This window comes from Eurytemora carolleeae, unplaced genomic scaffold, assembly GCF_000591075.1.
Source record: "Eurytemora carolleeae unplaced genomic scaffold, Eaff_2.0 scaffold267, whole genome shotgun sequence".
Taxonomy (NCBI): domain Eukaryota; kingdom Metazoa; phylum Arthropoda; class Copepoda; order Calanoida; family Temoridae; genus Eurytemora; species Eurytemora carolleeae.
In genome coordinates, this window is record NW_019396281.1 from 231,692 (window position 1) to 248,300 (window position 16,609).

The 16,609-nt window shown below is 32.4% G+C and overlaps 1 protein-coding gene across 1 annotated transcript; it reads right to left on the minus strand.

Annotated features, from left to right (window-relative positions):
- Positions 1–271: 271 nt before the first annotated feature.
- Positions 272–15,778, minus strand: LOC111700087 (uncharacterized). Its single transcript, XM_023470901.1, has 20 exons — positions 15,681–15,778; positions 13,077–13,178; positions 12,655–12,774; positions 12,231–12,306; positions 10,842–10,937; positions 10,200–10,256; positions 10,051–10,140; positions 9,214–9,269; positions 9,073–9,150; positions 8,752–8,820; positions 8,537–8,567; positions 7,324–7,389; positions 7,208–7,217; positions 7,040–7,089; positions 6,163–6,257; positions 4,877–4,943; positions 4,750–4,810; positions 3,647–3,818; positions 2,482–2,555; positions 272–463 (listed from the first exon to the last, which is right to left on the minus strand). Exons 1-20 carry the CDS (start codon positions 15,768–15,770, stop codon positions 289–291), a joined length of 1,635 nt encoding a protein of 544 aa, XP_023326669.1. The 5' UTR covers positions 15,771–15,778; the 3' UTR covers positions 272–288.
- Between the last annotated feature and the right edge of the window lie 831 nt (positions 15,779–16,609).

Genomic DNA, 16,609 nt, shown 5'->3' on the forward strand with positions numbered 1-16,609 from the left:
ACAATTTTTGTTATTAAGGAAATTGAAATCTAAACGACATTATTATTATCTCCAGTAATATTCACGGTGCAAAAATGGCGAATTACATATTTTGAAAAAAGCCAGGTATAGGAGAATTTTGTGGTTGTTTCAAATATCAAGAATAGTAGTTGTATGTGAAAGTAGGTTGGCAAAAATGTAAAAGTTCAAAAACGACTTTCAAGTATTCTTGCTACTGTCGTGTTCTTTTTTATTAAAAGATGGTAATGACTAAAAGTAAACCAAACCTGAGAGTATTTTAACATTTTATTAATTCTTTTTATTACAAAGGCCCAGTAATCCAATGACCCAGGAGTATAATCTAGAAAATACTGAAGTGTTTTCAACTTGTTTTTCTTTTTCTTCCTCTTCTTCAGATAATTCAGCTTCCTCATCATCATAAACATCTTCATTATCTTCCTCTTCATCCTTCTCTCCTTCATCTCTAAATACATTAAAGGGACTGTTATTGTAAATTCAAGTGACCCTCCATGTAAAGAGGACAACGCCCTATTTACAATGAACCTGAAAACCTTAGTGTTCATCGAGTAAAGAGATACAGGGTTACCCGCAAAGAATGAGACTTCAGAGATGACTCTACGGATTTTATACTATCTGTTCATGGTTCCCTGCAGAGTGCAGATGGAAACTTCTTTCTTTTTTTCAAATCACGTAAAAAGTCATTAAAATCTTCTAAACAGAAACTCTAATTCAACCATGGAATTTCGATCGTTTTTACATTCTCATCCTTTGTGTGCAACCCTATATGTGGTGTGCGTAAACGTATTGAAACCCGCTCCTATTCAGCTGTAAATTCTGATGTGCGCAATGTTGAGTTCAGACTGTTTTTAGCGCCAACTGAAATTTGCTGCTGAATACAATCGGGTTTTAATAAGTCCCAATATACCATGGGGGGGGCGTCAATTTGACCCCCCCCCCTATCGATTTTTTCGCGATAACTCGGAAGTATTTGAGCTAGGAAGCTCAAATTTTCTCACTTTTCTAACAAACGCATGCCTATCACTTAAGACTAAAATCTGGGCTTTTATACCTCCTGCCTGAGTTCTCAGGCATACTGCCTTAATGCCTTATTTTACCTATACCAGACTAAATTTATTTTTTAACCCTCTTTCAGTCATTGGATTTCAACATTTTATAGCTTTTTGGAAAGCCTTTAACAAAAGCAACCAGATTGCACAAATTTTGCAAAGAAATTTTACACATATTTTTGCACAGACGCCTTTAAATGGAATTTGCACATTTTCAGTTTTTCTTGAATACACAATTGGGTTTTAAAATTTTTGCTAATTTTGCTGCACATTTTCAAAAATGTATAATTGGTTGCAATTTGCGCAATTTGTTTGCACATCTTTTGCTAAGTAACTAGATTTTGCAATAAATATTTGGATTTTTGCAAATTTGCCATTTTTTTTGCAGATTATTAAAGTAGAGTCCAAAGGCTTTCCAAAAACGTACCAAATGTTATAGATTTGTATCACAATAATAACCTTTTATCAAGGGCGTATACAGAAATAAATGTAGGGGGGGCAAGATTTGCGCGAAGCGCAAAAAATATTTTTGCCCCCCCCTAGGAGCTCCTAGGGGGGGGCAAAATTCGAACTGTAAATTCATAACACTTGGCTTCTTGGATATCAGGCATAAGTATAAGATACTTAAAAGGCACACATACAGTCCAAATAATTACCTTCTAAGCATTATTTCTAAAAAATCGACATTTTATTATACTTTTATAGGTATATTTAGTATTTAAACTAGAGATAGTAAAAGACATTTTTGAAAATAAAAACTTAACTTAAACTTAAATTCTATGAGATGAAAAGAAGTACAAAGGTCCAGAAAATAATTATGACTTGTAAAAGTTTCTGTTGTGAAAAAAAGTAGGAGTACAATTGCTGCAATCTAAGAATGAATGATAACTCAAGGCTTATAAATAACAGTATTTGATTCATGATAATTATTAATCAGCAATTCACAGATACCAGTCACAACGGCAACTTTTAACAGACTCACATCACTACTAAACAAGACTAGCATATAATGTAAAGTGTGTGAGCTGTACAAATGTATGCAGACTGTGTGTTCTCTGAACCCAACTAAACTCTGTGTACTCTGTGAACTTAAAAGTTAAAATTAGGTTAGGTTGGTTAGGTTAACTTGGTTACAGCATGAGCACTGCACTGTAATTATATATATTTTAAAATTTTGATTTTTTATAATAATCATGAAAAGCAAACTTATTTTTTTTGTGTTCTTCACTCTTCAGTTAAGATTTGAAAAGTGTGAAAGGCTTGCAGAATTCTAGGGGGGGGCTACGCCCCCCCCTTTACAAGTCTAGGGGGGGGCACTGCCCCCCATGCCCCCCCCCTTAATACGCCCTTGCCTTTTATATTATTGATCCTCTTTTTTCAAATTCTGTTCTCTAAATTGTAAAATATCCTTTACCTGAACATGTTTTCCTTGACAATTTCAACATTTATGATTCCAATTTGTGGAAATACACCGAGAATATGCGCCACCTAAATATAAACTATACATTATAATACACCGAGAATATGCGCCACATAAATATAAACTATACAGTATAATACACCGAGAATATGCGCCACCTGAATATAAACTATACAGTATAATACACCGAGAATATGCGCCACCTGAATATAAACTATACAGTATAATACACCGAGAATATGCGCCACCTGAATATAAACTATACAGTATAATACACCGAGAATATGCGCCACCTGAATATAAACTATACAGTATAATACACCGAGAATATGCGCCACCTGAACAAAACTATACAGTATAATACACTGAGAATATGCGCCACCTGAATATAAACTATACAGTATAATACACCGAGAATATGCGCCACCTGAATATAAATTATACAGTGTCAGTATGAGACCCAAAATACTGGAATATATAAAGCAATATGTTATGTGAACAATTGTTATTTTAGCTGTTCATTGGAATATAAAAAAAAAACTTAAATAAAATGTCTTCATATTTCTCAGAATTCTCAACTTCTCTTTGTTTACATTGTTGTTATGTGAATACAGATATGTGTCTCTGCTGTTTGAAATTGATGGTATAGAAATCAAAATTGAAGAAGAAAGTCGTCTTCATTGTATTGATGGTAGTAAATATGATAATTTAGAAAAATGACATTTAATGCTTCGGAATTGGAAATAAGAATAGTATCTCAGAATATTTAAACGTATTCAATTATTATTGATATTTTTTAGCAAAGTTTTTATTCAAATTACAAAACGAAAGTGCCGAAAGATTAGACAAAAATATGATCTGTATTTGTTTTACAAGTTACAACAAGGTAGAGTTTTAAACTAAGACATTTCTGGACGTATCTTTTTTTAAAAAACGAATTTTGTTAGAGGCAAATTTTTAAAATTCGTTCGATCATCTTTAAATCTTTCCTGGGCCCTGGGGTTACGTGAGACCCCAAGACAAATTAGGACCCGATCGGTTCAGCCGTTTTGACGTTTATTGGACACAAACAGACAAGCAAAGTATATATATAGAAAGGTTTGTCACTTCCTTACAGTTAGCCAAACATTCTGTTGTATTCGAGTTTATTAATAAATACCTTGCAATAAAGATTAGCAAACTTCCCAAACTGTGGACTGTGTAGAATATTGTCCGTGTCTGGATCAGCTGGAGCCCGTGTTTTAGCGCCATTTTTAAAACGATCCTCGTGTCGCAATACTTTCCGATGCCAGCGTCTGAGTCCAGCTGGGTCCGCCATTTTCAAGATGGGGCTGCAAAATTTTTTCATTAATGTGTCATTACCTCATTTGAAAATTAGGTTAAGTCGTCATCGTTTATATCAATACAGTGAAAACGACCTTCTATTTCAATTTTAATTTCTACCAATTATTCTATCAGACGAGGTACATAAACATATGGAAACATGGAGAAGTTGTTAATTAATAGCTTCTCTTTGTTTACTTGTAAAATTATAATTTGAAAATGCTTGTTAGGGATCAAATATTGTTAATAAAGGTTCGTCTTCATTGTATTTATATAATCGCCAACCACTGTTTATATTAAAATTTTTAGCTCATCTTGTTGCTGTTGCTTTCAAAGATTAAATTTAAACCAAAAAAAATATGGTTTTACATTAGAATGGCTTTTATTTATGAAAAACATGTCTGTACTGTATCTAATTATCCCTGACTTCCTTAGATGGGACTGGGAGGGATCTGAGCTGAAAACTTTAGAATGAGATATCCTTAATCACAATTACTTAATCTGAGTATCCAATGGATACACTTTTGATTTTCTTCTTAAACCGTTCTTTCTTGGATATAGTTGAGAAAAATCAAAAACCGGTTTTTAAAATAAGAGAGTCCCTTCCGTTTCTGTATATTAATCTTAAATGGCGCGCAAAATTTTAAAATTATCGGCTTCATACGCGAGTCTGATTGGTTGAATTTTATACACTTTTCAGGATACAAGTACAAGATTAGGTTAGTCTTGATATTAAGAAAAATAGAGGATCAAGCACTAATCTCAATATCCACCATTCTAAAGTTCCCAGCTCTGTTTTCTTTAGTTTTCTTTAACTGATGTCATGGTAAAAAATTCAGGATTCTTAATAAAAAATGTGACTTCAATTTAAGACTTCAATAAGGGATTGAATATACAAAATTTCTGACTTCTGGTGAATAGGTTTAATCGTCTTCTTACTTGATTATAATAGAGGAGAAGAACTCCAACGTAAACCCTGATCTTAAAATTTTCTGAAACTCTAAAATGAAATTAAATGACAAATGTATTTTTTTTAAAAACGAAACCGCAGATTTTAACTATTTACCTTGTGAGTTATCTGGGAGATTAAAATCCTCAAGAGTTCTCTCAAATGAAGCAAGAACATTTTTTAACTAATAAAAAATGATACTTTATTTGTAAAACAGCAAATTCGAACAATAATAAAGATTAAAAAGTAATTTGAAGTTTAAAGAATTTCCTGTACCCCTTGTGGCCTGTACTCCCTATATTCGCTTATTCCCTATACTACCTATACTCCCTGTGCAATTAGCACTCCATGTACTCCCTGTACTCCCTGTATTCCCTGTACCTCCTGTACTCCCTGTACTTCATGTGCTCCCTGTATTCACTATAGAACCTATAAGGCTATACTCCCAGTACAACTTGAACTACCCGTACTCCCTATACTAACTATACTCCCTGTTCTACTTGAACTCCCTGTACTCCCTGTACTCCCTGTGATCCTGCTACTTCCTGATCTCATTGTACACCCTGTACCTCCTGTACTCCATGTACTATCTGTACTCCCTGTACTCCCTTTACTCCATGTACACTCTGTACTCTCTGTACTCCCTGTACTCCCTGTGCTCCCTGTGCTCCCAGTACTACCTATACTCCCTGTTTTACTTGAACTCCCTGCACTCCCTGTGATACTGCTACTTCGTGATCTCATTGTACTCCTGTACCTCCTGTACTCCCTGTACTCCCTGTACTTTCTGTAATCCCTGTACTCTCAGTACTCCCTGTACTCCCTTTACTCCCTGTACTCCCTGTACTCTGTACTCCTAAAAGAATTTCCTGTACCCCTTGTGGCCTGTACTCCCTATATTCGCTTATTTCCTATACTACCTATACTCCCTATGCAATTAACACTCCATGTACTCCCTGTATTCCCTGTACCTCCTGTACTCCCTGTACTTCCTGTACTCCCTGTACTCCCTGTATTCACTATACAACCTATAAGGCTATACTCCCTGTACAACTTGAACTCCCCGTACTCCCTGTACTAACTATACTCCCTGTACTCCCAGTACCCCCTGTACTCCCTATACTCCCTGTATTCCCTGTGCTCCCTGTACTCCCTGTATTCCATGTATTCCATGTACTCCCTGTACTTCCTATACCTTTTGTACTCCCTGTACTTTCTGTACTCCCCGTACTCCCTGTACTCCCTGTGCTACCTGTTCTCCCTGTACTCCCTGTACTCCCTGTACTCCCTGTACTCCCTATACTCCCTGTACTCCCTGTACTCCCCGTACTCCTTGTACTTCTTATACTCCATGTACTCCTTATACTCCCTGTACCCACTGTACTCTCTGTACTCCCATATACCTGTATGAAGTAATAATCTAGAGCAAACTCTAGGGAAGAGTCTGCTTGTTCAAGAAAGGTTGGAAGAAGCCACATCAGATCATTTGTAACATTCCCTAAACATTAAACCATTCAAAATATTAAAACATTCAAAATATTAAACCATTCAAAATATTAAACCATTCAAAATATTAAACCATTCAAAATATTAAACCATTCAAAACATTAAACCATTCAAAATATTAAACCATTCAAAATATTAAACCATTCAAAATATAAAACCATTCAAATTATTAAACTATTCAAAATATTAAACCATTCAAAATATTAAATCATTCAAAATATCAAACCATTCAAAACATTAAAACATTCAAAATGTTAAACCATTCAAAATATTAAACCATTCAAAGTATTAAAACATTCAAAGTATTAAAACATTCAAAATATTAAACCATTCAAAACATTAAAACATTCAAAACTTTGAACAATTCAAACATTAAACCATTCAAAACATTAAACCATTCAAAACATTAAACCATTCAAAACATTAAACCATTCAAAACATTAAAACATTCAAAACATTAAACCATTCAAAATGTTAAACCATTCAAAACATTAAACCATTCAAAACATTAAAACATTCAAAACTTTGAACCATTCAAAACATTAAAACATTCAAAACATTAAACCATTCAAAATTTTAAACCATTCAAAACATTAAACCATTCAAAACATTAAAACATTTACAACATTACACCATTCAAAACATTAAATCATTCAAAACATTTAACCATTCAAAATATTAAACCATTCAATTAAACCATGTAATTTATCAATCTGGCATTTTTGGAGCCTTTTAAGAGTAAATAAATCTTTCACAGTTTAAATAACCATGTACCTAGAAAGGTTTGCTGCCAGTCAATTAGAATAGCTTCCAATCCTTCACAGCTGTGTAAACACTGTTTAAATTTTTTTTCATCCAAAAATGTGTTTAAAATGTGTTCCCCTTTTTAAAAATATGATTAGTATCCACTTTTTCATGGATTAAATTGCTTTAACAGTGTGCCTCAAGTCGTCTAAAAACAAAACAAAAATAATAAAGAGAAAACAATATAGCATTAAACGTGATTGATTTTGATAAAAAAAATAAGAATTTAAAAAGTAAGATGTTGGCTGTATCACCTAGTTCTATCTCAATTCTTCTAAAAAGGAAGTTATCCGGCTTAGCATCTCCATGGCAAAGGGTTACTGTAAACAGAAGTGTTAAACGGTTAATGTCCTAGGTTAATGTATACTGTAAACAGAAGTGTTAAACGGTTAATGTCCTAGGTTAATGTATACTGTAAACTGTACAGGACTATTTAAGATATGCTTGATAGAAAACAGAGAGCAACAAGAATAGAATATATAGAGAGGAATAAAAAGAATCTCTCGGTATGAATTTTTTCAGTCCCTTTCTGTCTGAAAGGAAGTTCAAAGTGTACAAATCATGTAAATGTTCACAAATTATATGCAGTAGAGTACATTATTACAATATGTTCCCTAGACTATCCATTTCGATTTCGAATTTTAAACTGTTAAATAAACTTTATAATGAATAAGGTGAATAAAAACATCATTTGATTTATAGTTATAACGGAAAATAATCGTTCGCAAAGTGGAAGGCATAGAGTCTATGTGAAATGATCATTGGTCAATTATGAAACCAGCCTATTTCATAATTTGGTTTTCTTTTAACAATAATTTTAGATTTTCTATAAAATTATATTCCAGGGCACAACAGGTTATAAAGCATAAATATGTGAAGTACACCTGCAGTATGGAAACAGTAAAACAAAATGGCCGTTTTACACTTTTTTCTAGTAAATTCCTCTCTATATATTCTATTCTCTATGGCAACAACCAAAGATTCAAAATTTTTCATTCCTAGATAAAAAGCTGGGTTTTTGGTATGCAACAATTTTTATTTAATCCCGCCCCTTTTAATCGATTTAATAATTTAATTTTAATTTATTTAATTTTACGAAGGAATGTCATTTACTCTCAGACAAGTTAGAATCAATGGAAAATTAAACCCCCAAGGGATTCAATGATAAACCCGAGGGCGCATATGAGAGTAAATGATACATTTGTTCTCTACTTGCGTTATGTAAAAACATGAAAACAAATATTATCATTTTTGCCTAGAGAAGGTTGTTAAAAATTTCCAATAGTGGCGTTCCAAGCACAAAAAGAATCCAGAGCCAAAAACTGATTTTCCTCATTTCTAAACACCACAATGCATTTCTCACTTGGAGCGAAAGGTTTAAAAATAAAATAAATTTTGCAAAGTTTGCCTGTTCTGAAAAAAAGTATTCATTTGAATTCCAGTTTTCAAAGTAATTTTAAAGCTTCCCTAGATTTTCCGTTCCGCATTTTCCAGCTCTCTGAAAAAGATTTGGTCTAAAAAAATTGTCTTTGTATTTTCCATTCGTCTTTTTTGAAAGTAATAGAAAATTGATAATTTAATAGAAAAATTGGCGCGATGGTTCCAGTTTTATAAAAAAAGCTTTATCTTAATTCATAATTAAATGTTTTTGCGCTGTGTAATTACTATTCATAAATCTGTACCTGAAGTATTTTGATAAGATTTTTATCTATTTTTGCCAGATAAGTTGTGAAATTTGATAGATTAGGATCCTGCATATTTCATTTTTTTCTTTTTAATCATTAAAAAATGTACAGGATAGATTATTGCAGATTTAAAACGGAGTTGAGCAAATTAATTTTTTTGGACAATTTAGAATATCCCAAAGTTCAAAGCAGTCTTAACTAGATTTAAAATTTTCTGAAACTTTTTTGGTATCTGAAATATTGATTTTTCTAAATTACGGCATTAAAGAATTGTTTCCATGCACATAAACATCATAAGTTTTACCAATAGAAATATTCCTTTGTCTCCAAGAATTTCAGAAATGGAAGATAGTTTCGTCGGATGCTTTTTTTGTTCTCTTTATCCTGCAGAATATCCTGGAACACACGAATATCAAAAACAACAAAAATAAAAGTTAACTAGTTTTGATTTGAACAAACCTGTATCTGGGACTGCTCATTAAGCGCCGGAAAAGTTGATTTAGCATCCGGGATTCCTGAAAAATGAAAACTGTAACATAGTTTATCTGCGACATTATCGTTCAATAAAGGAATTGAGTCTTCGCCAAAAATCCCGATTTTCTAATACCTATATCTCTACAACCAGATGATGTAAACCTTTGATGTTTCAAACTTCAATTATTTTATCCATCAGAATTCACAGTTTGAATGAAATATCTAAAGTCTAGGAGATTTGGTTGTACAGATATAGAGATTATAACATCAGAGTTTGTGACAAAAACTCAATTCCTTTCATAAGTAAATAAGCAAATCGAAAGATGGAGAAAAATGAAAGAAACCGTAGATGAAAAAAGACTGAATATCGTATGTAAATAAGCAAAGGCGAAATCTAAATACGCAGTGCAGTGCTTGAGAAAAAGGAAATAGTTAAATCGATTAATTAATCGATTGATTAATTGATTGATTAATTGATTGATTAATTGATTAATTGTTTGATTAATTGATTAATTGATTGATTAATTGTTTGATTAATTGATAGATTAATTGATTGATTAATTGATTGATTAATCGATTAATTAATTGATTGATTAATTAATTGATTAATTGATTAATTGATTGATTGATTGATTAATTGATTAATTGATTAATTGATTGATTGATTAATTGATTGATTAATTGGTTGATTAATTGATTGATTAATCGATTACATAATTGATTGATTAATTGATTGATTAATTGATTAATTGATTGATTAATTGATTGATTAATTTATTGATTAATCGATTAATTAATTGATTGATTAAGTGATTGATTAACCTGGTTTTTCTGATTCTTTTTCTCCCTTTTCCTTGTCTTGCCTACTAAACATATAAGCTAATCCAGTTCCATGCAGCTGAGCTATACATTCTGAAGAAAAAAACATGAATTTTAAAATTTTAAAAATTTGCAATTTTCTTGATGTTCACCTAAACACGACTGCAGGTATTCTTTTGTACGCAAGGAATCAGTGAAAGGTTGAAAATCTGAAAACAAGAAAACGATTTTAGAATAAAGTGTTTTCACATCGAGTAAAAGAGGGGGCATAGGGTCGTAGGGTGTTTCTTTCTCCAACATATTTTTTAACCACCGTGTTCTAGCTATATTCGCTGTGTTCTCTTTACCCTGTGTTCTCTACTCACTTTGTTCACTTTTTCCTGTGTTCTCTTTTCCCTGTGTTCTCTACATACTTTGTTCACTTTTCCCTGTGTTCTCTACTCACTTTGTTCACTTTTTCCTGTGTTCTCTTTTCCCTGTGTTCTCTACTCACTTTGTTCACTTTTCCCTGTGTTCTTTACTCACTTTGTTCACTTCTTCTCCATGTTTTCTCTAATCCATATGTTCTCTACTCCCTGTGTTTTCTACATCACCGTAATTTTACTCGCTGTGTCCTGTGTTCTCTACTTCCAGTTTTCTTTACCCCGTTTTTGTTTTGTTTTTGGCGGTGGGGAAGGGGGGGTAAAGGAGGGGGATACACAGATATCAAAGCTTTGAAAAAGCTAACCTTAACATGGTGATTTAAAATATTGAAAGTTTTATTAAAAGTTTTAAAAAACAATCAAAACACTGACCTGCTTTAAGTAGGTTCTCAAGAATAAACATATCCCTAATACCATCTCCAGTATAATTACAGTATATCAGCTCAGGGATAGGAAGCTGTAGAATATCTAGAAATATACATGGGTAATTAACGTCCTTGTTATTTAGAAATATCGCCTATTATCGAAATATTTCTTAGCAACATTTCCATAGACATATATAGGGTAGAGGTTCAATTTATGCGAATATGTTTGTTATTTCTGAATCAAAAGTTATTTCCCAGTACTTTTCTTAAAATTTTTAGTGCGTCACAAAAAAATTTTGTGCTTTGTTACTGTAAAAGCATTTTTGGCTTTCTGTCTTTTTATGTAAAATGTGCGCGGATCGATAATTGAGTTTTCCACAAACTCTGATTGGCAATCAATCCCTATATCTTTGCAAAAAATAAGATTGACGGTATATATTTCTACTATGAATCCTGATCAAGTAATAACAGTTTTAATTATCAAAGGTGAACACCGTCGCGCCAGGTTCCAAATATAAAGGGATTAGAAAAGTTCAGTCTCCTGTGATAAAAACTCATTTTCTTAGATATTTTTGGGATTTCACAAGCCATCCAAGGGGGAGCATTCGATTTACCTTAAATCTTAAAGTTCCTTAAATCATGTCTCGTCATTTCTTATAATTAGTAATAGTAATTGAGTTTTTGCCACAAACTCAAATTTTCTAATCACTATATCAAGGCAACCTGATGGTGAAAATCTTTAAAATTTTAAACTTAGATTATTTCATCTAGCAAATTTCAAGGTTAAAATATAAGAGAATTACGGCATTCAGTTGCAAAGATATTGGGATTAAAAAATAGAGTTTGTGGCAAAAGCTCACTTCCTTAAAATACTGAACGCACTTTTTTGATTTATAAAGGTTGACAAGTGCAGTCACTCAACACATTTATAAAATATTGATTTTATAAATTATAAAAGTAATTTATTTTTTAATATACTCATAGAACTTAAATAATCTTTTCAAAATGAAAAATAGAATAAATTATGTAAATTAGACAAGTAATTAGGTGTCAAACCTTTCATGAATAATCTAGACCATATTCTTCATTAATTAGTTTATAATTATTGGGTGATTATTGGGTAATTACTGAGTTATTAATACCATATAAAAGATGGTGTTTTAAAGCATTAAGAAGCATATGAAAGTTTATTGATTATATAAATATTCAATAATTCTTCGAAAGTGAAATAAGTAAATGTATCCACTAAGTACTCCTAAACATGTATCCACTAGGTACTCCTCTTTACCTGTATCCGCTAGATACTCCTGTATACATGTACCCACTAGGTACTCCTGTATACCTGTATCCACTAGTTACTCCTGTATACCTGTATCCACTAGGTACTCCTATATACCTGTACATTTATCCACTAGGTACTCCTGAAGTTTGGGTAGAATCTCAGTGAACATATTCAGTTCTCTTAGGTTGGCCTGAAATCCATATATTCTAAATATCTACAATTTTATTGTGAGACTTCCCACACGTTCAGGCAAGTTTATTAAGTTCACTTTAAAACCGACCCAGGTTAAAAAATGTATGTAACTTCTCATAGCAGTCTAGATTTATGTGTAACCATTTTATTAACAACAGTTAACATAATTTTAACTTTTCTTCATCAAATATTAAAATAGTTTTATGTAGGTTAGTTTTCAAAAGTGAGATTAAGATTGTCATTCTGTATCACGCGCTGTTGGAAAAAAGAGCGCTCAGTGGATAGAAAAAATTATAAATTAACAACGAGATAATATCGGTCTTTCGGGATACTTAACCTAGCTTACCTCGTGGTATGTATTGAGTCCATCTTCACGAAGCGGAATCTTGACAAAAATACTTTTTATGTTTTCCTCTTCTTCATATTCGTATGTAACATCTACTATATAGGTGGTAGACAGTAAACCCTACAGAAAGACATTTATAAATATCATATCTACTTAATCGACTTATTTAAATTATACTCTTAAATCCCCCAACAAACGTTTAGTAGTATTACATCTCGATAATACCATCAAAGTAAGAGGCATATACAGGGGGGGGGGTGATTAGGGGATTCACTCCCCCCCCCCCGGAACAGTGAAATATTTGGTTTCCTGTGGATCTTCATGCAGAAAATGCATTACATCGTCACGCATATTGTTCTTGAAAATAACATGCAAAACAAAACTTGAAAACCGGTATGGATATTATGATTGCTTTCATTTACCTGGAGACCGTTAAGTTTAGCGGTCACGTGTTTGACCTCGACTTTGTTGGAGTCTAGTTCAGCCTTGTTCCAGTAGTCCTCAAGCACACTGTGGGCCCACTTCTTCGCTCAACACAAACCAGTTTTGGTAATTTAGAAAATATGTATAGAACAAGCTCTTTATGTCCTATGTAATGTATAGTGTAACAAGCTCTTTATGTCCTATGTAACGTATAGTGGAACAAGCTCTTTATGTCCTATGTAATGTATAGTGGAACAAGCTCTTTATGTCCTATGTAATGTATAGTGGAACAAGCTCTTTATGTCCTATGTAATGTATAGTGGAACAAGCTCTTTATGTCCTATGTAATGTATAGTGGAACAAGCTCTTTATGTCCTATGTAATGTATAGTGGAACAAGCTCTTTATATCCTATGTATAATGTAAAGTGGAACAAGCCCTTTTTTATTTTTTTACATTACGGCTGACAATTTCTTAAACCCTATCACGATTTGGGCTATTTTTGTCTAATATAGATGGGGGGGGGGTGTTTCACTCCCACCCTTTATGATCTTGCTCTTAGAGGGAAGATAGGGGAGAGTGATACATGTCCCTAGTCCAACACATTAAGGCCTGCTCATTAAAAATATTAGATCTCTAACTTTAATGGTTAGCAAAAGGAATTGAGTCTTTGGAACAAAATCAAATATTTAAACCTCAATATCTTTAGAACTCGATGTTTTAAACCTTTGATATTTCAAACTCAGATTATTTGATCTAACAGAATTCATAGTTTGAAATATCTAAGGTCTGCAACATTTGGTTCCACAGACATAGTGATTAGAAAATCAGAGTTTGTGACAAAAACTCAATTCCTTTGTTCACAACTATGATGCTGAAAAGTAAAGAAGTTTTAACGTTCTAATGTAAGCCATTTTTAAGTTATTCAGAAGAAACCTCCTTAATGTTGATAGGGTTACGTAAGTTGAATTATAAATTGATTTTCAATATAATCAAAATAATTTCAAAGAACCTGTCAAATCTTTCGTTGGGATGTTTAGAAAGATGAAAATTTCCCTGCATGATAATTGAAGGACTGCAGTATGGTTTTGGTGAATTATATTGGCGTACAAAGCCTAGGGGTGTCAGAAATGATTTTTTTTGCATTTTTTTAACAACTTCTATAAAACTTTTAAAGTTTAATTTTTGATAAAACTTTTTGTTCTGGATGATTGCAAATATCAATCTAAAACTTTCTTAAACCGGCATATTTTTTCTATATTCATTCAGTTAAGAGTTTGAGTTAAAATAAGTATTAATAAATATTGCTTTATATCGAGTAGATATCCTTGGCCTTATACATATCGATGTGAAACCTTACAGAAAGTAGGAAAGATTCTGAAGAAAAAAGTTCCCAAACCAAACAGAATTTTTATTTTGAACAAAAATATTTAGAACTTATTTAGAAGCTTTTCTGGGCTGCACTTTACTCTAGTTTTGCATTATTTACGTAAGTTGAATTATAAATTGATTTTAATATAATCAAAATAATTTCAAATTTCAGTTCCGTGGATTGAAAAAAATTTGAACATGGTTTTAGTCGTACAACCCATTTCTAAACTTATCAATTGGTAAACCAGTCTTTAACATGTATACTTAATTTATAGAATACAGTCATATCTCTTAATCAATTATTCATAATCTCCACATCTTTTATTTTTTTTAAATAGAAATTATAACAGGGTTACCCACAAAGAATGAGACTTCAGAGACGACTGTACTTAATTTATACGGTCTGTTTCCTTATTTTTATTATTCCATCTGCAATTGTAAACTATAGTTTCTTTCTTTGCCCAATTATTAAGAAGGACAATAATTAACTTTAAGGCAGAGGATCTGGAAATTTTCAAATTTAAAGGGTTTTAGGTCGTCTTTATAGTCTCATCATTTGCGGGTAACCCTGTATAATGCAGATTAGCACCACAGTACACCGTTCCTTCTATAAGATAGTGGTTGTGTTGTTCACGTACTTTGGGGAGAGATTGTTTCGCTGCTAGATGTCTCTCGTGAGTTATTAACGGCACTCCTGTATGCCGGGTCCATTAGTGCCTGATCCAATCAGGGTTAAGTCATATGTTTGCTGTCTATTCTGATCCAAAAGAAATAGTATGGTGGTAACATCTATCTTTCTATCTATCTCATTATCCAATTAGTGTTATGAATCCTTCAATCGGCGCTATCAGTAAATGGAAATATTTACTTTTGCCAAAAATATAGGGACGGACTGACAGAGTTTCTCACGCCATACGGTATCTAGAACAATAAACATAAGCCGTACTGTGGCCATGATTTACTTTTAGAAAAGGTGCCAGCGGTAATCAAACTAGCTTTTTTATTTCATTGCATTAATTGATTGCCGTGTTTTGTTTTGTGGTCGGACTATACTCAGACACCAATAACTCATGGAAGAATGCGTTTTAACAAAACATTTGTTCTCCGTACACATGACGACCCCTTTAGTAGACGTCATGTAGTCGACTACTGTAGTTTATGGAAGGAACGGCCTCATAACAAATTTTGAAGTTTTAAGATTGTCTTATTTCTGATTGAAATGGTTTTCTGTTCCTTTGTGAAATCTTCCAATGTTGTTGGAGATTTGGGCAGAGATTCATTCATTTTGGGTCTATGTGAAATTGAACATACTTTATACTGCATGTGTGTGTAGTGTGTACCAATTTATAATTTTTATCTATTTTTTTATATTATTTTAAACTACAGGGCGTCCCTTGTCCAGTACTACAACTGGCTATAGAGGACACATTTAAAACAAAGATTTATACCGGAAAGTTTTAATCTCTTCTCTTTCCCAAGCACTAAATATTTTGCCAATTTTGGATTGATTTTGTTCAACAAATCTTGGTAGAAAAGGTTTTCAGTTGGACTGCATTTTATATAAAAATTTTACTCGTTTAAACGATCGAAAAATTGGAATCATTTTCTTTTCTGATTCATTTAAGAGTGTATAGTAAACAATATTCTATAGGGTGGTTGCGCTAGGTAAAAGAAATTACAAAATATGCTAAATTAGGACAGTTAGAAAATATAAATCCATATTTCTAATCTTAAATCAATAATAAATAAAAATATATTCACTCTGTCTTTGCCCTGTTTCGTGTTCACAAATTTTTCGAGGGGGCACCGCCCACATGCTTCACCCCTGTAATTAGGTACAGAGTACAGAATATAAGACTGTCTGTAAGAATGTTTATTGTATTAAACTGGAATTATATATTTTTAACACTGCTCTCTCTGTAGTGCAGACGTTCCTGTAATATTTCCCACATAACCACATTTAATTACTTAAATAAACTTTAAGTGCTTTAAACTCAAAAAAGTTTTAAAAGCATATATACATTTTTATAAGGTTCAAATATAAAAAAAAATCTCTAGTGATTAGAGGAAAGCCTGCTGAGGTAGGTCAAGGTATACTAGCTGGCCGGTCATTGTTCTAGTCAGGTAAATAGAAAGGAGAAGTTTCATCATTCATTAAACCG

What these genes read in the sequence shown, in the direction of transcription:
- LOC111700087 (XM_023470901.1), bottom strand. Translation starts at nt 15,770, where the DNA reads ATGCAGTATAAAGTATGTTCAATTTCACATAGACCCAAAATGAATGAA. An exon ending in GACTCAATACATACCACGAG is followed by an intron (nt 12,307 to 12,654) that starts GTAAGCTAGGTT and finishes TATGGATTTCAG; the next exon opens with GCCAACCTAAGAGAACTGAA. An exon ending in ATACCTGCAGTCGTGTTTAG is followed by an intron (nt 10,141 to 10,199) that starts GTGAACATCAAG and finishes TTTTTTCTTCAG; the next exon opens with AATGTATAGCTCAGCTGCAT.